Source organism: Phymastichus coffea, unplaced genomic scaffold (assembly GCF_024137745.1).
Source record: "Phymastichus coffea isolate CEN01 unplaced genomic scaffold, Cenicafe_Pcof_1.1 PCOF00040, whole genome shotgun sequence".
In the NCBI taxonomy this organism is placed as follows: domain Eukaryota; kingdom Metazoa; phylum Arthropoda; class Insecta; order Hymenoptera; family Eulophidae; genus Phymastichus; species Phymastichus coffea.
The window spans coordinates 1,986,557-2,008,860 of NW_026706851.1; the positions used below are offsets into that span (position 1 = coordinate 1,986,557).

Sequence of the window (22,304 nt, forward strand, 5' to 3'; positions counted from 1 at the left end):
ATAGTATCTATATACTTTGAACATTTCTTAGCCATACTTGGCCTATACACTTGATAACAGAAAGATGTTAATAAAATAGTAGCAAACAAGCTGCATATATTCAAATAGTCTACGGCGCTTTAATGAAGAATATTTCAATAGTAAATTTTGAAAGTATGTGTACCGGTACCATAATGTGTTTTCATGTATTTTTTGTTCACGCAATAAATAGTGTAATAAAAAAAATAAATTAACCAGTTTGGCATTGCAAAGTAATATACATCAAATTGAATTTTGTAAAATTTGCATTGAGATAGCATCTACGTAAGCTGCAAATATAATTAAATCATATTAATATATATGTTGTTTACAAGCACAATTAAATGCAGAAACTAGACGACTTTTATTGTTTATATGTTTAACAAGGAACGCATTCAAATGATAATTTGCCAATGAATGTTTTTTCATAAAAGTACGCGGAAGGTATTAGTACTAAATATTATAGTTTGAATTTGACGCAAGAAATTTCATGAATAATGGCTTTTATTTGCGATGTTGAATAAGGATAAGCCTCTAATATATTAAATATTGCATACGAAGTCGGTCTGATGCTGTGATAAACTTCAGGAAGTTCGGTGAAAAGGTTGGAGGAAAAAGAAGTAGAAATAGTTGAATTATGGAAAGGAGGAACATCTCACTCCTTCTAGTTTATTCACAATTTATATTCTGTACAGTATCGATTAATTAGTTCATTGGTTTTCACACAAATAAACCAATCGACCAATCAATCAATACGCCAGCATAACATATTATAACCTTATCGTAAACTCTTATCATATTCATACATGTATCGCGCTCAGCTACTTTCATAAGTTTAGATGGTAATTTGTACAAGACTTTAGTTCACGTCACCTAGAACTTGGAGTACGCACTAAAGTACCTCGTCAAATATAAATATTGTACAAATGAACTACTCTCATATCAATATATATGAAGTTATACGGGTTGTTACAAAACATCTGTTTGATTCAACATGCTCATTCTGCACTCCATCCCGAACAAGTGAATTTAATAACAGTTATAATCATAATAATGACAATAATAATGATAATGATGATGATGATGATAATGATGATAATAATAATAATAATAATAGTAATAATAATATTAATAATAATAATAATAGTAATAGTAATAATAATAATAATAATAATAATAATAATAATAATAATAATAATAATAATGGTACCGACAGAGATACAAAAAAAAATAATTCGACAATTACTATTGTATATAACTTTAAAACGGGGCTTGACAATCAATAATAGCAATCGCGACGATGGCATGCGGACATCTAATAATAATAATCATGATAATAGTAAGATGTTGATAATAATGATAATAATATAATTAACAATATACATTTAAAATATGACGACGTATTTGCCTTCATAATCATATGTTTCTAAAATTTTTTCTACTTGACATCACTGACTTTTTTTGTACAGAAGGGACTCGAAGAACCGTGATCGAACACATTCAATTTCGCACATTAAAATCGAGTTGTGTTTATTATAAATAAATCGTATTTAATAAGTCACGCTAATCCGCTCTTGTACGCGCTCAGTCTGTCGTGAATATTGGCTTGTTTGGCGGAAGCCCCGCAAAGAAAAAAAAAAATAATTAAACAAATAAAAGAACTTGGAGAACAAAAAAGTTAAAGAAAAGGAAAAAAATCGATCCGCGCGTTACACACGCGTGCTTTTTTCACTTAAAGCTTACTAGAACTTTATACATCTGGTACATTATTTACAGTTCGTATTTACTTATGTTACATTAACTGGTGCGCGCGGGCGTGCAACGATCGACTAGCGCGTTTTTCGTGTCCTGCCGTGCTACGTTATCCGCGCTGTGTATTATGGGTTTGCGGATCAGGTTGACGTGCACGGGGGGGCTCGTCCATTGGTTTAATCGGTAGATACTAATGCTATACGTTAGAAAGTGCATAAAACAGTTTGCTTGCGGGTAAAAATAGTTCGTTGGGGACAAACCTCGATGGGTTGCGGGTTGCACACACGAAGCTTCGATAGTCGCGCACTGGTACTCACGCACTACGGCGAACGCTATAGCTTGACGACAGCGGTAGCGAGAGAGCGAGTGCACAAATTCGGTGGCGTTCTGTCAACGACTATGATGAAGTGTCAGGTGATTGCAGATTCAGTAGCAGCCTCCCCGGTGTTGATGAGCAATCTCGTCGAGCGCGTACAGTGGCGTCGTCTGCGAGGCCGTCATGATCGTTGGCGTCGGCATCGGCACCGGCGACAACGAGTCGGCGCGGCCGAGCTACGAGCTGTTGTAGCTGCCTGAGCGTGCCTGAAGGTAGTGGTGGTAGAACGGCGGTAAAACGGCGGCCTCCGCGCCGGACGAGTTGGCCTGCGACGTGGCGGCGACGAGGCCCAACGGGGGAGGCGCCGGCGAACGCTAGTGGGCCGCGAGCGAATGCGCTGTGAGACCCTGGGGGCTGAGCATCGGCGGGCTGTGGCTGTGGCCCATGGGTGAGCCCTGCAGGTGGTCATGCGGGTGGTAGGAGTGCTGGTGAAGTCCCGGCTGGCCGCCGCCTGGCTGGTGGCCCGGCGGCATGCCCTCGATGATGCTGTCGCCGAGGGTGTTGGGTGGAGTCATGCGCTTCTCCTTCTGGCGCCTATTGCAAAACCAGACTCGCACTACCTCCTTTTCCAACTGCAAGCTGTCGGCTAGCGAGGTGATCTCCTGCGCCGAGGGCTTGGGCTGTTTATGGAAGTGCTGCTCGAGGGCACCCTTCACCGACACTTCGATCGAGGTGCGCTTCTTGCGCTTGCGGCCCTGCGCGGCGATCTTGTCAATGTTGGTCGGCGAGCCCGTCGACGAGTCCGCCTCCTCCAACCACTTCTGCAGCAGGGGCTTGAGCTTGCACATGTTCTTGAAGCTGAGCTGCAACGCCTCGAACCTGCAGATGGTTGTCTGCGAGAAGACGTTGCCGTATAGAGTGCCAAGAGCCAGGCCCACGTCGGCCTGGGTGAAGCCGAGCTTGATGCGGCGTTGCTTGAATTGCTTGGCGAAGGCCTCAAGGTCGTCGCTCGTTGGGGTGTCCTCCTCGCCAGCGCTGTGCTCACGCTCGAGCGGATGGCCTGGGTGCAGCGGATGGCCGCTCCCGCCACCTCCGCCCACGGGCGGACTGTGGTTGTGCGAGTCGCGCAGGTGGTGCGCCAGTCCGGCCTGCTGGTGGGCCTGGTGTAACTGGTGCGGGTGCTGGTGCGGCTGGTGGTGCTGCAGGATGCCATTCATCGCGGCGTGGTATTGCTGCAGAGCGGCCGGCGAGGGTGAGCCGCCACCGGGGTTGTAGTGGGCCGAGGGTACGACGGGCGCATGCCACGACGAATGGTGAGAATGGTGGGGCGAGGCCATGCCCGGGGGCGACTGATGCGGGCCCCGGTGACCGGCTGCCGCCGCGGCTGCCGCGGCGGCGGCCTGCATCGCCTGCTCTTGGGCGGCCTGCGCCTGGGCCGCCGCCGCCGCTGCCGCCAACGGCTTGACGTCCAGCGAAGCCGCGGCGGTGTTGGCCTGGGCGTGCGGATGATGGTGGGGATGGTGCATGCCCATTGAGGCAGCCCACGGATCGCTGCCCGGCTGGCCGAGCGAAGCCCACGGGTTGGCAGCCGATAGCGAAGCCGGGTGAGACAAGCCATTCGGCGACGGTGACGAGGTCATCTGATGGTGATGATGATGATGGTGGTGGTGCTGCGGCGCCGGCATGTACTTCATCTCTCCGGCGTCGGCCGCGCTGCGCGGCGAACCCGACGAGTAGCCACTCACGGCGATATTCATCCCGCTCACCGATCCCGTGCCACCATCCAGCTCCGACGAAACTGCGCTACTTATCGGCATGTACGTCGTAGCAGCCATCTACTGGCGATCTGCTGCCTCTTGCCAAATTCCTTCTAATTACTAGGTTATCTCCGATCAGTCGGCGGCAACTCGTCCCCGGTTTACAGGCGCAACAATTATTTGTTATTTCTGTTTCCGCCTTCTTCGTTCTCTCTTTACTAATGGAATCGACGTAGTACTCAGTCTTTATGACTATTAAGAACGATCGAGCGATTGGTCGAACCGCTCGTAGTCTCTGTCCAGCGAGCCGTCGGAGACTGCACGATGAACGTTGATACCATGACGAGATGCCGTGGTGCCGAGTGTCCCCGGCTGTCGCGATTTAGACGCGATGAGCCTGCCGCGGCTCTAGGTTCGCGCACTCGTCTTCATTCACTTGGTTCTCCTCTCCCTCTCTCTCTCTTTCTCTCTCTCTCTCACCTCGCTTTCTGCAGCTGCGCTCAACGACACCTGCACACTACGCTGCACTAATTTGTACCGGTCTGTACAGGACTCGAGGCACGATGACGACGACGCGACGAAACTGCACGAGCACACTGCCGACCACTCGAGACTGACGGGCCACGAGCAGAGTCCAGGCCAAAGAAGCAGACAGACGGACAGCCGAGAAGAGAGAAAAGAGAACGAGAACGGAGAAAAAGATATGTCTCGGAGTGGCTCTCATGCGTTATGCATGTCGCACAGAGCTAAGAGAGCGACTGACTGACTAGCTAGCTGGTTGCGGCTCGCTCGCTCAGCGTACGGCTCGGTCGACCCAAGCGGGAGAGAGACAGAGATGGAGCGAGACCGAGAGAGTCGGAGGGAGCGAGAAACGTGCTGAGACGCGGCGGCGCGAGCCCCACCAGACCCGTTCCCCGAGAGCCCTATCGCATTGGCTCGCTTGGCAAGGTGGCCGCGTTACTTGGGGGCCGATCCGACGAGTTGCCTCACCGTGGCCCGCCCACTCGGCGGCGGCCTCGTCCCCACTACCAAGCGACTCGCACCCGCGACTGTGACATGTAGCACCGGCAGACTCGAGCGCGCGCGCATCAGTCCGTCTCGCTCTCTGCACACTGTCTCAAGCTCGACTCGGCTCGCACTCCATTTCTCGTCCTTCGGTGTCTTTATACCCTTTTCTTGCTCTGACCTCTTCAGCCCTTGCCCAACTCCACACCCTCTCGATCGGCTCCTCCCGCACTCTATTAGCTTGAATTCTCATCCTATCTCGTGCCTTTTTCCCGAATAAGCATTGGCATTTTGCCCTCTAGCCCTTTCGCTCTATTATTTCACTGTTTTCTATTTTTCACAAATATAGACCAGCATACTTCTTATCGAAGCCATCAAGCGCTCTAATACTATTTTTTTCATGTTTTTCCATCTCACATCGCTCTGCTAGGGCAAAACAACCTCTAATAGATACGCAAACTTAAAGACAAAAAAGAAAACCTAAATTTCGTGTTTTAGAAAACAGACAACGATTGGTGAATCGCTACAGTGATATACGTGCGCAACAGGTACACACGCGCGCGCGGGTGTACAAACGATCGCACGCAACTTTGTTCTACACAATAATGAATTCGTTGATTAATAATCTCAATGAAAATATGTATTTCATAGACGAATAGTAAAATAAATCTACAATGTAATAATAAATCTATAATATAATAAGGCGAGTAAAGCATTTATATATTTAAATGAGAATCACAGGTAACTGGATCTTATGTTCTGTATGTTTAGTACGAACACATAATTAAATAAGCTTGTGTTAAATGATAATAATGAAAAATAAGGAGGCATCCAACGTTATACCATTTGTGATACCTAAACATTAACCAATTGCATTTAGGTGAAATTTAATTTAATGAATAAGTTAAGTAAATAATTCATAATAAGATTTTATAATTTTCCATCCACCGTATGTGCTTTTTATTTATTTTTAGAAATTATTTTTATTTAATTCTACCATTATATTTTTAGTAAAGTTCTACTATACATATTATGAATGATGGCGTTACATGCATATTCTAAGCGTGAATGTTTAAAAAACATATCGAATTTTTCTATATTATTAACATTGCGGATTTAAATTTCTGAATAAAATACTCCATAGAATAAGTCAGGTAATTACCTGCAAATCACATCTAAAATGACACAAAATTTACAAATAAATTTTACTAGACGTATTGACAATCGATTCTTAAAGTCATGATTGACATTGAACATCAGATTGTAAGAAAAAATTAAGATCAAATAAATGAATATTGAATTTTATAATTTTCTGATTTAATTTTTTTAAGTTTTTGGAATTGTTTTCATATCTTAGTTATAGTTAATATTCAGTTTTTTAAAGTCTTAACCAAAGAAAAAAATGATAAAAATGATAATCCTTCTATGGAAAACATGTAAAATACATTTTTTGTAAGTTTATACACACACACACGCGCACATTACAGTTCTATTTTTATCATTTCTTTTATTTAGTTAAGACTTTAAAAAACAGAATGTTAACAAGAACTTCACTTTATCCTCCTACACCATTTAAAAAATGATCGGGGAGGTAAGTCTGCATATTCATGACTATAGGGAACCAAGACTAATGCGTACAGGTACTTAGTTTACCTCTGCAGCGTTCCATGAGGACGTAGTTCTTGAAGTAACAATAACAGATAATAAATAACTAAGATATGGAAAAAATCTCAAAAAACTTACAAAACAGAAGTGGTTTATATATCTGTAATACCTTATATGATAAAATATAAAGAAAACAAACATTTTTATATTAAAATGATTGTGAAAATGACTAATAATAAACACAGCGAAATTAAATTAAATGGCAATGAATCAAACTTAATGTAGTTTTTAATCTATTGTGAAAATAATTAGAAATCTTTGTACGAAATTTGTACAAAATTTGAAGGAAGATTTTTTTCTAATATTAATTTTACTGCGTTAAAGTATTTGATGCAGGAATTGAATATATACACGCAACGTCTCAACGATCGAAAAGTTTGACAAAAATATCGTCGAAAAGTGAGAAGGGAGTTTCATTTGTTAATACAAAAGATATGAAAATTTACTCGAATGAAAATTATCGGAGCAAGGATACTCGTTTTCCACCTAAGTTTCCATTTATTTCTATAAAAATTTAACGTATATTAATATAATATAAACAATTATAATGTTTCCGTTTATAATACAGTATTACATACGATACTATGATGCTTCTTGTAATTTCTGTATTGTAATGTTAACTGTACAGTTGAAAACTCAATGAAAACACAATTTAAAAGAAATTCATGTTCTTCACTAAAAGTGCGAGTATGAAATTAAAGAAAACGACAAACTTTATACCCAAAGTACTTAAATACTACCTTTATTAGAATGTAAAAAAGCTCTTATTTGACCGAAAAAATTGAATGTAATTTCGATTGAAAAGTAAAACGTAACTACTTTATTCATGGCTTTCAGAGCATTTACGAAAAACAATAGTGCTAGTTTTCCAATTTAGTTGCAAATTTTTGGGTTAAACAATTTTTCCGGTTCTTATCAAAATTTCCGATATGCATTGTCCTCAAGTATTTTGCCGTAGTAGTTTTGGAAATTACATTCCAGAAAATGTGATTCATATATCCTTGAAATACGTGTAATTCAGGAATCATATAACAATCTAGGGTGGTTGACAACACTGTGACAATTCTTGGTTATCTTTTTGAAAAAACTTTGCCCGCCATCAGTCAATATTTTTACAACATAATATCCGATAATATGACATTCACTTAATATAACGTCTATTATTTCTTCTGTGTATGTCCATATAAGAGTTCTTTCTTCTTTTGTGTATTACTTTTTTCAACATCAAATTTAAAACTACGAGATTTGTATAAATTATTTAGAAATGCATAATTTCAATCATATGCTCACAGTAATTTTTTGCCTCGGCTTTTTTGCCAGCTGTGTAACGTATGAAATTTTTAACGTTTTTCATTCGTCTTAATAGAAAAACCACTTGTACTTTTAAGATTATCTAATAATCTAACTGTTGTTCTGATAAAGAAACATTTTATTTCTTTACGAGTACTATTAAGAATGATCCTTTTTTAACGTCTATCAATATTTAAGTACTTTGGGTATAAAGTTTGTCGTTTTCTTTAATTTTATACTCACACTTTTAGCGAAGTACATGAATTTCTTTTAAATTGTTGTATTTTCATTGAGTGTTAAACTGTACAGTTAATATTACAATATAGCAATTACAAGAAGCATCATAGTATCGTATGTAATACTATATTATAAACGGAAACATTATAATTGTTTATATTAATATACGTTAAATTTTTATAAATGAATAAAAAAATTTTTATTTCGTGAAAAAAATGGAATCTTAGGTGAAAAATGAGTATCCTTGCTCCGATAATTTTCATTCGAGTAAATTTTCATATCTTTAACAAATGAAACTCCCTTTTCACTTTTTGTCGTCATTTTTGTCAATCTTTTTAGTCTTTGAAATCCTAATCTGTACAACAGAATATCAAATGTTAAATGTAGATATACAATATATAAAAAAATGAACAATTTTTTGGAAGAGGTTAATATTCTTTATAGAAATAATTTTCTATGTACTTGCGATTTTTATTTTCGAATTCCGTCCGTCAATATTATTGAAAAAAAGTTTCTTCAAATATTATATAATCAAGACTCTTATTTGTATATTTTATTTGCAGTTTTAGTTTACAAAAATGTATATGCATACATGTATTATGTATAATTATTATGTATCGACTGTTTCTTTACAATCATGTAATTGTATGAAATATGTATTTTTAGGTTAAATTTGATTATCGCTATTTGGGACTTGCAATAAGAATAAATTTCTGTGATTAAATGTACCTAAAGTTAAACAATATACAAAGTATACGAAAGGATATTCAAAAAAATATTGAAGCTGTTATAAACGCAGTTAATTATAGAATGGTAAAACGTTAAGTATGCAAACAGTTTGGAATATCAAAGAGCACCATACAATTTAGAATGAGCATTTACTAAACCAACACCCAGCTCATCTACTGTTAGTGGCATTAATAAAGAGAAAGAACTAGTAAAAATTTTTCCTTACAAAAGTTCATTATTTGCAGTAGGTTAAATAGTTCCGAAGGGCTGGGGTATCGTACTCACTTTCAGTAGTTATACGTGTGAAAATGTATTTTTAGTGATTATTTACAAAACGTTTTTCATCCTTATCTTTTAAAAGAGAAGATACCACTGTCTATTATCTTTTTCCTAAATGATCATTGTAGATGATCACTTGTCAAAAAAATATTTTCGTCAAAATCGACGCGCACACGTGCATTTTTTCCGGGAAGTGACAATTTTTTTAAACATTTTTTTATCTCCGAAAATTTTGAAAATTCAAAAAAATTTATAGGAGAAAAAATGTTTGTTCTTGCAAGTGGAATATTGTAATACTTTTTTTTTTAATTGTCTCGAAAAAAAATTTTTGTCGATTTACAAAACTTTTTTTTCACAGATGGTACGCCAAAAAGATGGAAAACTACATCAAATTTTTTTCTCCACTCATTCAATGTTATTCCATAATAAATATTATGAATTTTGCAAAAAAAAAAAGAAAAAAAGTCTTCTAAAACAAAAAAAAGAAAAAATTCATTTTTCTTGTAAAATTCATGATATATATTATAGAATAATATTGAATAAGTGAAAAAAAAAATTTGATGTAGTTTTTCATTTTTTTGGCGTACCAGCTGTAAGAAAAAGTATTTATTTAAGTCAACAAACATTTTTTTCGAAAAAAAAAAATAATACAGTATTCCAGTTGCAAAAACAAACATTTTATCTCCTATACATTTTTTTGAATTTTTAGAATTTACGAAGGTAAAAAATGTTTAAAAAAACTCTCACTTCCCGGAAAAAATGCCCGTGCGCCTGTCGGTTTTAACAAAAATAATTTTTTGACCAGTGATTTATATAGAGCTTGATAAAAGCTAAAAAATGCTCTTACTCACATTTTTGTAAGATTTTTTTTTCCAGATTTGGCAAATTTTCAAAGTTAGCAAAAAATTTTCCGAATTTTCAATATTGAATTATTGCTTGCAAAAAATGAAAAAACAATCGATGGCATCCATTAGTCATACAATTTCAAAGCTCTTGGAAAGACCTTTCAAACGCGCGCCCGGGCGACTCTGTATGTTAATTTTATTAGAGACATTGAACGTTATGGATTTGACTAATTTTGCGGCGGCAGGCCTAAAGTAGGTGACCGGCAGTGTACATCAAGTTATTTAAGAATTATCAAGAAAAATGATCTTAATGATAAAAGCATTGAGTAATTTATCTCTACTATAAAAGCTAATATGACTATGGATAGTCAGTCAAGTACCACAGAGAATAATTTCAGTACTATATATAATAATTTAAGTTTTATAGATCACAATTCAAATGCCATCGGTAGTAGTGTGGCGGTCCCACGATTCAGCCATCCACATCTAGATGGCATCGGCTAGCCACGAGCGGCAAGAAATACGCTCCCTAAATATATAAGTCCGCATAGCGACTTGCGCACTTCGAGCGTATGAGGCAGATGTTACCGGCCGTCGAGCCTCACTGACGAGTCCAGTCGGTAACATCGGGACGAAACGCTTCCTTCTTTACCGACCGCCCGAGTGTGAGCCTGGCTAGCTCACACTGCGACCAACCTTTTCTCGAGACTCCTCGTAGCAATTTACGCATGCGCGAACGCCGCAGTAGTATAAACTACATAAATCAAGATACACACACTTTGAATAATAATACTTTAACTCTCTCACTCTCTTTCTCCATATATATATATATATATATATATATATATAATATAATATATAACGTATATATATATAATATGGAGTTTTTAATAAATGTTCAACTAACGTTGATTTTTTTGTTATTGTTAATACAGTCTCTATTGTGTTCATATAATCTATTTTAAATGGACTGAAAGTTTGACCAACATAAGTATTATCACAACGCTGATATGAAATTTTATATACAACATTCATTTTGTCTAATAAAGCGTTTTATCTTTGCCTAATATTATAAACAAGTTGAATTTATTGATAATAGTATTTAACCAACTGGATATCATATTATGTACATAATTTCTGAATTTGAAAATTTTTATCTTTGATGTAGAGTAAGATTATTCTGTTTTTCTGTACAATATTGTTTTAATTTTTGTAGCAGATTAAAATTTAATTGTTTTGTTTCTTCAGATTTTTTATAGTTATTGTTCTATTTTTGATATGTTTTTTTTGTGAATTTTAAAGGATAAATATTAAACTAATGTTAAACTATTGGCATCAAAGTTAGAATGAAAAAGCTCAAGGCTATAATCTACTAATGAAAAGACTTGTCCTAGGTGATATGAATTATAAGTTAAATATCGTTTTAAAACAGATGATTTACGATACTAGTTAGTGATAACGCTATTATCATTTTTAAAATTTATAATTTCACGTCAAGAAAGCTAATCCTAATGTTATTCATATATATTACAATAAATTGTAAATTGCTGTTAAAACTGTTAAATATGTGTTAACAATAATTCATTATATTTGTTGGACTGTATAAAGCAACATCATCTACAAATCTGAAATACAGTGATACATAACCATTGAAAGATAACTTTTTCAAGCAAATAGTTTCTAAAAATTGCAATTCACATTAATGAACTCACAGGGCTACTCATAGCCGAACCTAAAATTTGCTTATATATATTTCCACTGAATCCGAAATAAGTTGAGTTTAGTATAACACTAATAGAGTTATAAAAGTCCTTACAAGACTTATCCTTTAAATAGTCCTAAAAATACTTTATTACATAAATTATTAGAGAGATTCTTTTGAGTTTGTAAATATGCTGACGATATCAAAACTTATCAAAGTATAACCTGGAGAAATAGTGAACTACTCTTCTATTTTTTTATGTGACATCTTGCTATTGGTATATTTGATTTTAAAAGATTAGCTAACAATTTGGATAACCAGTATGTTAGCGAGTTCACAGCAGAAATTATAACTCTAATTGGAAAACCAGGACTGAACTATAATAAGGCCATAAGCTTTGCAAATTATTGATTTTGTATTTTTTTTATGATACTTTTAAAACTGGTATTGTCAATTACATTAGAACTATGCAAATTTTCGATTAGTTATATAGTTTACTTAATTGTGTTGTTCAATGGATTTTTGTGCTAACTGTAATATTTTTCATTTTATCACTGTGAGTCTGTTTTTGAATCGTATTCGTTTTTTTCTTTAATGACAGTGGCATTGCCCTTATCTGCTTTAATAATCAAGTATTTTTCTTTTATATTTTTTAAAACCTTTTTTGTCATGATGAGATCGTGTTTAATTATTGTGTCTATTTAATTACATTTATTGAATTTATTATCGTTGTTGATAATAATATTTAAGTTTTTGTTTCTAAATATATTTGTATTAATATTGTTGTTTTAAAAATGTAATTGGTTTTCTAAACTTAAAAAAAAATTAATATGAAAAGCCACTGTCATGTACCGAGAAATTAAATTTCTCTCCAAATTATAAAATATTTTTTATTTGATCTTCAACACTAAATTAGTTACATTGTAGTATTTTTACATTTATTTATTTTTATAGTTATTTTTATTTATTGAAATAATATTATTATCATTAATATTATTATTATGATCAAAACTTCTATTGCTCTTTGTATTGTTACTGTTTTAACTTGTGTTATTGTTAGAATAATATTCATAAACTTTATTAAATTTCAACTCATTCTTTTCTTTTGTATTTTATAGAATACATTTTAATTTAGTATAATAGTAATTTGTACAACTACGTATATCATGAGCCACCGAATTGTTACATAACCAATTTTTGACTAGACTTACGTTCTTATCCAAGTAATGTGAACGTATATTGGAGTCAGTTTATTTTTTGTAAATTATTCATGTTAACTATTAACTACTAATTGTAAGTTATTCATTTTTCTGTTCGCATTCGCATTAATACTATGAAATTAAGTTAGTTTTTTCTTGAAATTGAAAATGTGAGGAGGAACGATTCTTAGATATCGATATTTTATGAAATATTTCAATTGAATGCAACAGCAACTAGTTATTTTTGCTTTCATTATTCTACTAATGATAAAATTGAGAAATTGAGACTTAATCTCTTGTCCAAAAATGTTGACGATAATTAGAATTTTTGATAATTTAATATCTTATCATGAATTGAGCACTATTTTTAAATTGTTGATTTTACTTATAAAAACCAATAGAGTTAATTTATTATTTGAATTATTATACCATCATCTAAATCAACCTTTTTAATGTAAAAAATACCAAAGTAAATAAAAGTAATGTTAAACAGCAGTAAAAAAACTGTTTAAAATATAGAAGCAAATAATTTTAGAGTTTTCCATTGAAATTCATTATGTAAGTAATCTTATTGTCGATGACTGAGAAAATAATATGAAAGTAATACTAATACTATTTAATAATCTGAAAGTTATAAACTATGTTATTTATTAATAACGTGATTTTTTAATATTGTTATTTTATTTCAAGAATACCTGCTATTTTATGCTCGAATTTCGAAAGAATAATTGCATGAGTGACCAAACACCGTACAGATTATCCCTAAACTTTGTAAAATAATAATATTCAAAAGCAATAAATTGCATAAATGACCATTAACTTGTTAAAAGTTATTATGAATTTCAGTGAAGCTCAATTCAAATAAAACTGCTAGATACAAGTACTACCATTATTATTATCATGTTGTTTTATTTTTTATAAAATGATATTGTTCGATTAAATTATTTCTACAGTTTGTTTAAATAAAATTTAATCTACAACTATGAAAATACGTGTAAATAATTAGAATATTATAATATATAGTAAGAAAAAGTTGTTTCTTTTTGCTAACGAAATAGTGATTTTTCATCCAAAGTGAAAACCAAAGCATTTCTTGGATTGATTAAAATCGACGATAAAAATATACTCAATTTTTATTTCATTTCAATTTCAATTTAATATTCGCCAAGGTATCCACAAATATGTTTAAAATTCTCTTACCATACAAATACTTAACATCACATGTCAAAATTATGTAACCGGACAACAATGCAACGCCAAGACATCACAGTTTTTTTCCAACACACACACACACATACACGCGCACGCACGCACGCACACACACGCGCATGCACAGATATATTAGGGGAGACCCGCGCAAGACGGAACTTTAAGGAACAATTAAATAATCAGGTTCTAAATAACAAAATACTTATCAAATTATATGTGTAATGCAAAGTTGGCATGAAAACCAACATGTCTATATAGTTATAACTCTAAAAAATTATTTTAACTAGTACAATAAGTCGATAAAAAATGTGAAATTTTGAAAACTCCAAAAATCGCAAGACAAGACGGTCATCCTACAGAGAAATATTCGAAATGCCAATAAAAAATTATATTTTATTTCTAGTTGAAAGGAAAATTCAAATTATCAAATAAGATATAATTATTACACTAAAAAATATTTGATCGAGTAAGAAAAAGTTTTTTTTAATTAAATTCTGAAATTTTTTAAAATTACTGAAAAAAATTTATATATTGCGTTTCTATTTTTATACTATTTTGAACAATAAAGTTGAAAAACAAATTATATTTAGAAATGGTACATAAAACTATTGAAAATTAAAGAAAAATGAACATTTAAAAAAAAAATTAATTTTCGAGGGTAACTTAGCAACAAGTGTTAAAAAAATTAATCACTAGATTAGACAATAGATTAGTTAACTACTGATTAATACAGTAACTCTACACTATTTTCAAAATATTTCACATATTAGACCGGAAAATCGATACATTTTCTTACATGTAGAAAGTCGTAAGCCGGCCGTCAATAACAAAGGTGACTTACATTCGCTGTTATCGCTGTGAGTGCCGCGCTCAAACTGAATTCGTAATGCTTATATCATTAAGAATATACTACTATATTTTCATAATATTCGCTAGGACCTATTCCTAGAAACATCGGGGTGTCCGTCTTGCCCGTGGTGTCTATCTTGCCTGGGTCTCCCCATCATATATTAGCTTATATAAAAGGAGGATTTTGGAGACAATAATTGAGGCTATTTAGAGATCAATTGACATTTCGTTGGCAGATTTGCCAACCTTTTTCATACTTTATTGATTCTGAAATTTTTGATAAAGATTAGTGGAATACAACCCAACCCAAAGCCGCGAAAGTATTTGCAAGTCCAAACTGCATGTTTACATTTACCGTTTGTCTGTGCTCACTCCCTTATTTGGTTTGTCTGGTCGTGGCCTTGTGGCTGAGCTCCCCAGCGGCGGTGTCGCAGCGGCTGGGATCGTCTGTGTATACACCGAACCAAGCTCACCAAGTGTCTGAGGCAGGTGCTATCGACATTCGAGCCTTACTGACGAGTCCGATCGGTAACACTGGGACGAAATACACCAATCTTCTCTTATCTCCTCCTATCTAGTATACGTAACTCGGCTGAGAAATTGGCAAGCCCATAGCACTTGTTTGAAATCTACTATTACATATAAATATATATTTACAATTGCTGAAATTAGATAAATACGCAAAGGTAGACAAAAACTGTAATGATGTTGACTTTGAACTGTTATTTAGCTATATAATTTTGAAATATGATGTTAAACATATTTTGATAATAACCGAATATCAAATATTTTTGTCGCAAATGTTGTAATTATGTATTTGTTATGTTTCTAGCTTAAAATTGAAAATAAATTATATTTTCAAAATATTTTATATTTAAATAAGAAACATGTTGCCCAATAGAATCTACATTTGAAAAATGTATTCCTGTAAATACTTTCATCTATTAAGTATACTCAATTGCTCATTAAAATTAAAGAATCAATGAATTGTTTCGAATTGTCCATCAAATTCTTGTTATATCAGTAAGGCAATCAAATTTTAAAACCTCCTACCTTAACTTATCAATTATAAGCAGTAAAAGCTTTACATTACAGAGCTGTCTTTTTGAAGGTAAAAATCATAAGAATAATAAAGATAGGTAACATAATAAGATTATATAATAATAATATTATTATTATATAATAAAATTAATTTTATGTTACACGTCAATGTACGACACGTTTATACACAGACACGTTTATATACAGATTAATGTACATATAATCGTATAGACACACAATTTCATAATTTACACTATATCTGTATACGTCTGTTGGCGCGCATTGTACTGGTTTTCATCTTTAAATTTTCACTTCAATATTTTTTTATACAATTCGTCTCGAATTGCTGCTCCTCTATTTTCAACTCTATAGCAGGACTGCTTATATGTACACAGATTGAGTTCGCTTAAATGATAATTGTTAATAAATCACTTGTCTACTCCGTACATACTAATCTTATCACTTTTCACACACATACACACACGCATAATAGAGAAACCCCAGCACCAAAAAGATTACTTGACATACGCGTCTCGCTTACGATTCCACTGATAAATTATTAAAAGCTTTATTTGCAAATCAAATATTCCTATTTACTTTACAATAATAGAATTACAATGCATCCAAGAAGGTAATACAAACATGTATATTATAATTTAATGCAAGCTGACAATTGATGCGCCTATTAGCAAGTTTGATTATGGTATGACACATGATTAATAACTAATTATTCAAAAGTTTTCGATATAACAGAATATTTGACTATGCATATTTATTATTTAATTACCTGCAAATCAAGTGAAATCTATTGTTACAAAATTACGTATAATATAATAACTCATCAACCAGCAAAACTCATCTAATAAAAGTTCGGGTAAACCAATCCAGACCGCTAGGAATCGATTGCTGTCGAGGTAACGGTATATGAAGAGCGAGTGAGAGCAGGTGGGATAAAGAGGGGGAGGGGTAAAGATACATGGAGACCACATCACAGGACCGGCATTTTCGCCTCAATACCCCTTTAATTCGATGTGCGTATTCACTATTGCGTCAATTGGATGTCTGAAAGGAAATAATTGTTTAGGGCATCAGACTACTGCAGCCTGTAATTACGCAGACGAATTTGATAAGCTGCCTGCTCTCAAGACATATATACTCAAAATGCTGTTAGCCGAGCATTAGCTAGTGTGGGTGCAGAGCAATGGTCGATTAGTATAAAGTGACTTTAAAAATTGAAGAAACCAAATAATCAGCAGAGCTAATGAGCTATAACGCTATAGCGTAGCAAACTAGCATCTGAAATCTCACAAAGTAAATAATGTACTTTATTTGCGAGCTGCACACATGCATGCGTAGTCATTGCTATATCTTTTGTCACACGAACGAGCCTTTATTATTTCCAGCCGAAACATTCGCCTAGGCGACTCGCAGTCAATGTCGCAGTCTTTACTCGTACAAGACAGTCTGGCGTAAACATGTAACTGTATACTATACACTACACACACACGCGCGCACACACACACACACACAAGTGGCGCTTATTTTCCAACATGCTTATGATATCGCTTCCTACCCTTAAATCGATTTGTTACTGGTACTGAATACTAAAATCTGATAAATTTATTTTAATGGCCCGTTAAAAATCAAATTAACTGTTTCAATTCACAAAAATCGATATTTTAATGGCTTTTTGGTCATCGCCCTCTAATTTCTGTCTAATTTAAAAAAAATAAAGCATTATATCCTAACATATGTTTGTAGCTTATATTTTAGATGTATTATCAGTGCTAAATACAACGTTACAATGATCTTATCGTAAAAGTTATCTAGAAAGAGCTAGAAATAATAAAGCTGCCGAATTTTTTATTAGATTTTGTATACATATAACGTTTTATACACAGATGGACTTCATAATAAAATTAATACTGGTATCATGTTTTATGCGCAAAAAATATATAGAAAACGTGCATAACATAATTACATTTTAGGTATCTCTTAGAATTTAACGGAAGTAAAAATAATGAAGGTATTTTACACCAAATATGTAATGCATTATTCTGATGTACTGTTTCACTTGAAATACAATGACGCTGTTATTTATTAGGTATGATATCTTATGATTATTTTTAAATTAATTAAATGAATTAAAAAAGGTCGACTTTAAATTTAGTTTTTATATAGTTACTCGCATACAGTTAGTTTCAATGAAATCAATAATGAAACTGAGGCTATCGTGGAATCATACCCTTTTCGATGACCTGACCCATATTAAAATTGGTTAAACTGTTCGACAGATGTATACAGATATGAATAAAAAATCAAGTCAAATACAGGACTTTCCCCTTTTTGAAGTGGGTAAAAAGTGCTAAAGATGTACCACTACTAAACAATCAGATATTTTATACTTTTTAGCTAGACTTCATGTCAAAACTTTTAGCACAGTCTTATTTTATAAAAAAAAATAAATCGAAAACATGTGGAACATGTTGAGCTATTGCTTCGTGTTCCTTTGTAATTTCTTAGTTTGCATATAACACACTGGTCTAAATTAAAATCTATGATCGATTTTAATAGATTAATAGCAAAACAGCAATTCACTTAAATACGAACTGCGTGTTTATAAGTTATTTCATAATATGGAATTTGTGGTTTTATCGTCAGAATATGTATTTATGTGCTTTTGAGTCATCCTATCTAATACTCACAAATAAATAAAACAATAACGACACCTGTAGAATCGACGCGACAAGCTTTCATATATACGATTACATGGTTTTTACGAGTGAATTTTCATTCATCCTATTTTAATATAGATTATAATTTTTGAGGGATTTTAACAGTAGAATTATGTGTTTTCATCATTGTCATGCTTATATACGTATCATATAAGTATATGCGCGACTTCCTTTTTATACAGGCACACACATATATATACACACACGCGTACGCGTGCGTATGTACGCATAAAAATGTACATATATAATTTCTATCAACTCCCAATGCGTAATATCGTAATATCCAAGAGATGGTTGCAAAAAGAGCATTGATGATTTAAGCACATCGTGGTATAAGACCATAATAAATGTATTTAAAATACAATTAAACTGTTATCATAGATAAATTTCGCTCTATTTAACCGATTTTGATTTGTTATTAACTTAATTTTTTTTCCTACATATTTTATACAATTCATTTAATATAAGTACATCACAATTTTGAATATATCTTTTTTAAATGCAATTTTGCAATTATCTTCAATAATTTACTCAAAAAACACTATGTTAAAATTATTTTAAACAGATAAGATGCATCACGCGCGCTTTCCGCGTCTGTCAATAACTATACTGTTCATTGTTTGCTTGAAATTGGAATTCGATATTACATTAAAATAGAACATTTGAATTTCGAGAAAAATAAATAGAAAAGGGTATTCTAAAGTGGATGAATAAGTTTGTATATATATAAGTATGCACGATAAAACAAAAATAAGTTAGATATGGCGCCATCTCTTGCATCATCTGTATACTACTCGTCGAGGTCGAGAATGATGGTAAAAGCTAAGAAACACTATGAAAATATTGAATTTCTTTGCTTTATTTTAATTTTACAAATTAACTATTTCTTAAAAAATTATTAAGTTGGAGACGTAGAAGATAGTTTGCTTTTTTGTAATAAATAATTTTATTTTCAGTAAAATAATCCTCTTGTATCAAGAATAATTTATCTTGCAATTAGAGAATTCTTTTATTATAAAAAATATAACTTCGTAAATATTTTAGTGAAAAATTATTTTATATTTTTCATAAGGTAACCTACGTGAAAAAAATTGTCTAGTACGTTATCTGCGATTTAAATATTATTTTATCCAATTTTTCATTTTGATTTGATACAATTATATATACATTATGTTAATTAAAAATGGAAATTTTGCGACATGAACCATGAGAAAACGGAAAGAATCATAAACATTATTTATTATAGGGTGTTAAAATCTCATAAAACTTTATGAATAATGACTAACTTTGAGGAATATGTATTGATTATTATTATCATTAAATTTTTTTTCTTTAATTGATATACTGAAATAAATGTACCTAATAATTTATGATAAAGAAAATTCATATACTTTCATAAAGCATCATCAAATATATTTTTTACCGTAGAAAGATGTTATTTAATGAAACAAAAATTTGTATTAGTAATGCAATAATAATAATTGTGATTTGATTCGATAAAATTTATTACATTGTCATAAAAATTCATATTATACATGTTTCAAACAAAATTAGTAAAAATACGCTAATACGTACATACAATCAATTATTAAAATTATTTGTAACGAATTCTCATCAAACATAAAATATTTATTCGCAAAATAAAATACTAAATTAAATATTAGTAATATAAATATAACATGACCTCGATCACCTAAGTATCTTCGAGGAATTCCTGATATATAATTTTTAAGACTGATAGATACGAACGTAAATGACCTTTTTACATCATTAGGAGTAAAATATCTCAAATTTGTTTTTAAAAGTGATGGATAATTACATTTTTTTATGTGATCAAACCAACCCAACTAGACCCTGACATGTCTGTTTTGCATGAATTTAGAAAATTTTTTTTTGAATAGAACTGATACTTTTTTTTTACTTTTCAAACAGAGAATTTTTTTATGTACTTAAATATCCATTTTCACTTTTCAAATAATAATCATTTGCTTTTGTACTTCTAAAATATTCAGACGATGTACGAGTATACCTTATTCTACAGTTGATCATTCGGTTGAAAATGGAATAGTATCTCTTCGTATATTGTTCAAGCATTTTTTTCTTCATTGGTTAATTTGTCAATTCTTCCTGAGTTAACGAGTGTACATTTTTCCAAAGTTTTGCTAAATTTTAATCTGTAAAAACTAATTTTTTGGATAAATTCCAATTTCTGGACGCAACAGAATCTTTGAAACGGAATCTTTAACAGATTGTTGGAGCAAAAGCTTATCGTAATTTGTAATATGATGTTTGTTGAACTTTTCTTCATGAGTCGTTTTTGGTTTTCAAACTTGTAAGAAGCATTTAACCATATTGGTTCTCACATCATTCAGCGTTTGACCACTAAGGTGTGCAGACGTCCCAACACTGCGCTTTACCCGAAAAGTTAAAGTATTAGCCAATCAGTAAAGTGACAGTTAAAATCAAAATTTTATTTAATAAAATTTAAAAAAAGAAAACAATGGCCGAAATGGTTATTCAAACAGGAGATGACAACACAACTCCTAATAAAATAATGAAAATTGGAAAATCGTAAATGGCAAAAGACAAAGAAATAGCCTAGAAAACCAAACCCAAAACAAAAAACGACAAGCACAATAATCGGATTACTGGCTAAGTAACACAAGAAATTGGTACGATATACTTGAAGAAAATAAAGAAAATCATAGTAAAGAAGAAAACAACGAAGCAAATATGTTGAACAGCAAATCCCCTCCGATCTTCGTTTACAATATAAAGAATATCAAACCATTAGAAAATCTACCAAACTCAATAGCCAAAGAAAATTACACCTTAAAAGTGATATGACTAAACAAAATTAAAATTCAGCCAACAACTTCCGAAAAATATTTACCAATTATTACTGCATTGAAAGAAAGAAACACGCAACTTTACATTTATCAGCGCAAAGAAGAAAAAGGCTTAAATGTTATATTAAAAAGTATTCATGCATCAGTTGATAAAGACGAATTAAAAACAGCCATAGAAGAATATGGATATAAAGTATTAAGCATTGTAACGGGAGAGGTTATCTGAAAAAATGGGAAATTTATTTAAGAATAAACTCCCACGATGCAGAGCTAACCGCCGCTCTGTTAAACACGTATAGTTGTACGTGTATTCGCCTTTACGTCGGATGATTTTGTTTAAGTGTCTTCTATCCAATGGAGTTGAATTCACCTTAAGTCACGTGACTTGTGAAACTTGATGTATCTTAGGTGTGAGCGACTTTCCGCTTAATCCGCTGAATCCCCTAGATGTAATCGGATTAAAACCTAAGCCTTTACAAATCGCTTAAGCTAATGGGAAATTAAATGACGTAATCAGCGAATGAAATTGACTTGAGAGATAGAGAGAGAGAAGATTCGAAAATTACCGCGAAACTAACGCTCGGCGTGAATAAAAAAAATCGCTATCACGGTTGTAAACCACAGTCGAACATCGCTTCGTCTCTCTCTCTCTCTCTCTCTTCCTCTCTCTTTCCACCTGTAAGAAAGAGGAAGCAAACAAGCGGACGAGCGCGAATAAAACAAAAAATGGTCCCGGGGTCCCGCCGTTAGCTATAAGACAGGGTCGGCGGGCCGCATCTGTTCCTCAGGTGTGCCGCATCGACGCTGACCGATCCCATCAACAAATT

The 22,304-nt window shown here is 33.5% G+C and overlaps 1 protein-coding gene across 1 annotated transcript; it reads right to left on the reverse strand.

Moving 5' to 3' along the window:
* Positions 1–653: 653 nt before the first annotated feature.
* Positions 654–4,593, reverse strand: LOC131664110 (POU domain protein CF1A). The gene has a single exon (XM_058934982.1). The coding sequence runs from the start codon at positions 3,919–3,921 to the stop codon at positions 2,461–2,463; it is 1,461 nt and encodes a 486-aa protein (XP_058790965.1). The 5' UTR covers positions 3,922–4,593; the 3' UTR covers positions 654–2,460.
* Between the last annotated feature and the right edge of the window lie 17,711 nt (positions 4,594–22,304).

Excerpts from the sequence above, each read along its gene's own strand:
- LOC131664110 (XM_058934982.1), bottom strand. The coding sequence starts at position 3,921 with ATGGCTGCTACGACGTACATGCCGATAAGTAGCGCAGTTTCGTCGGAG.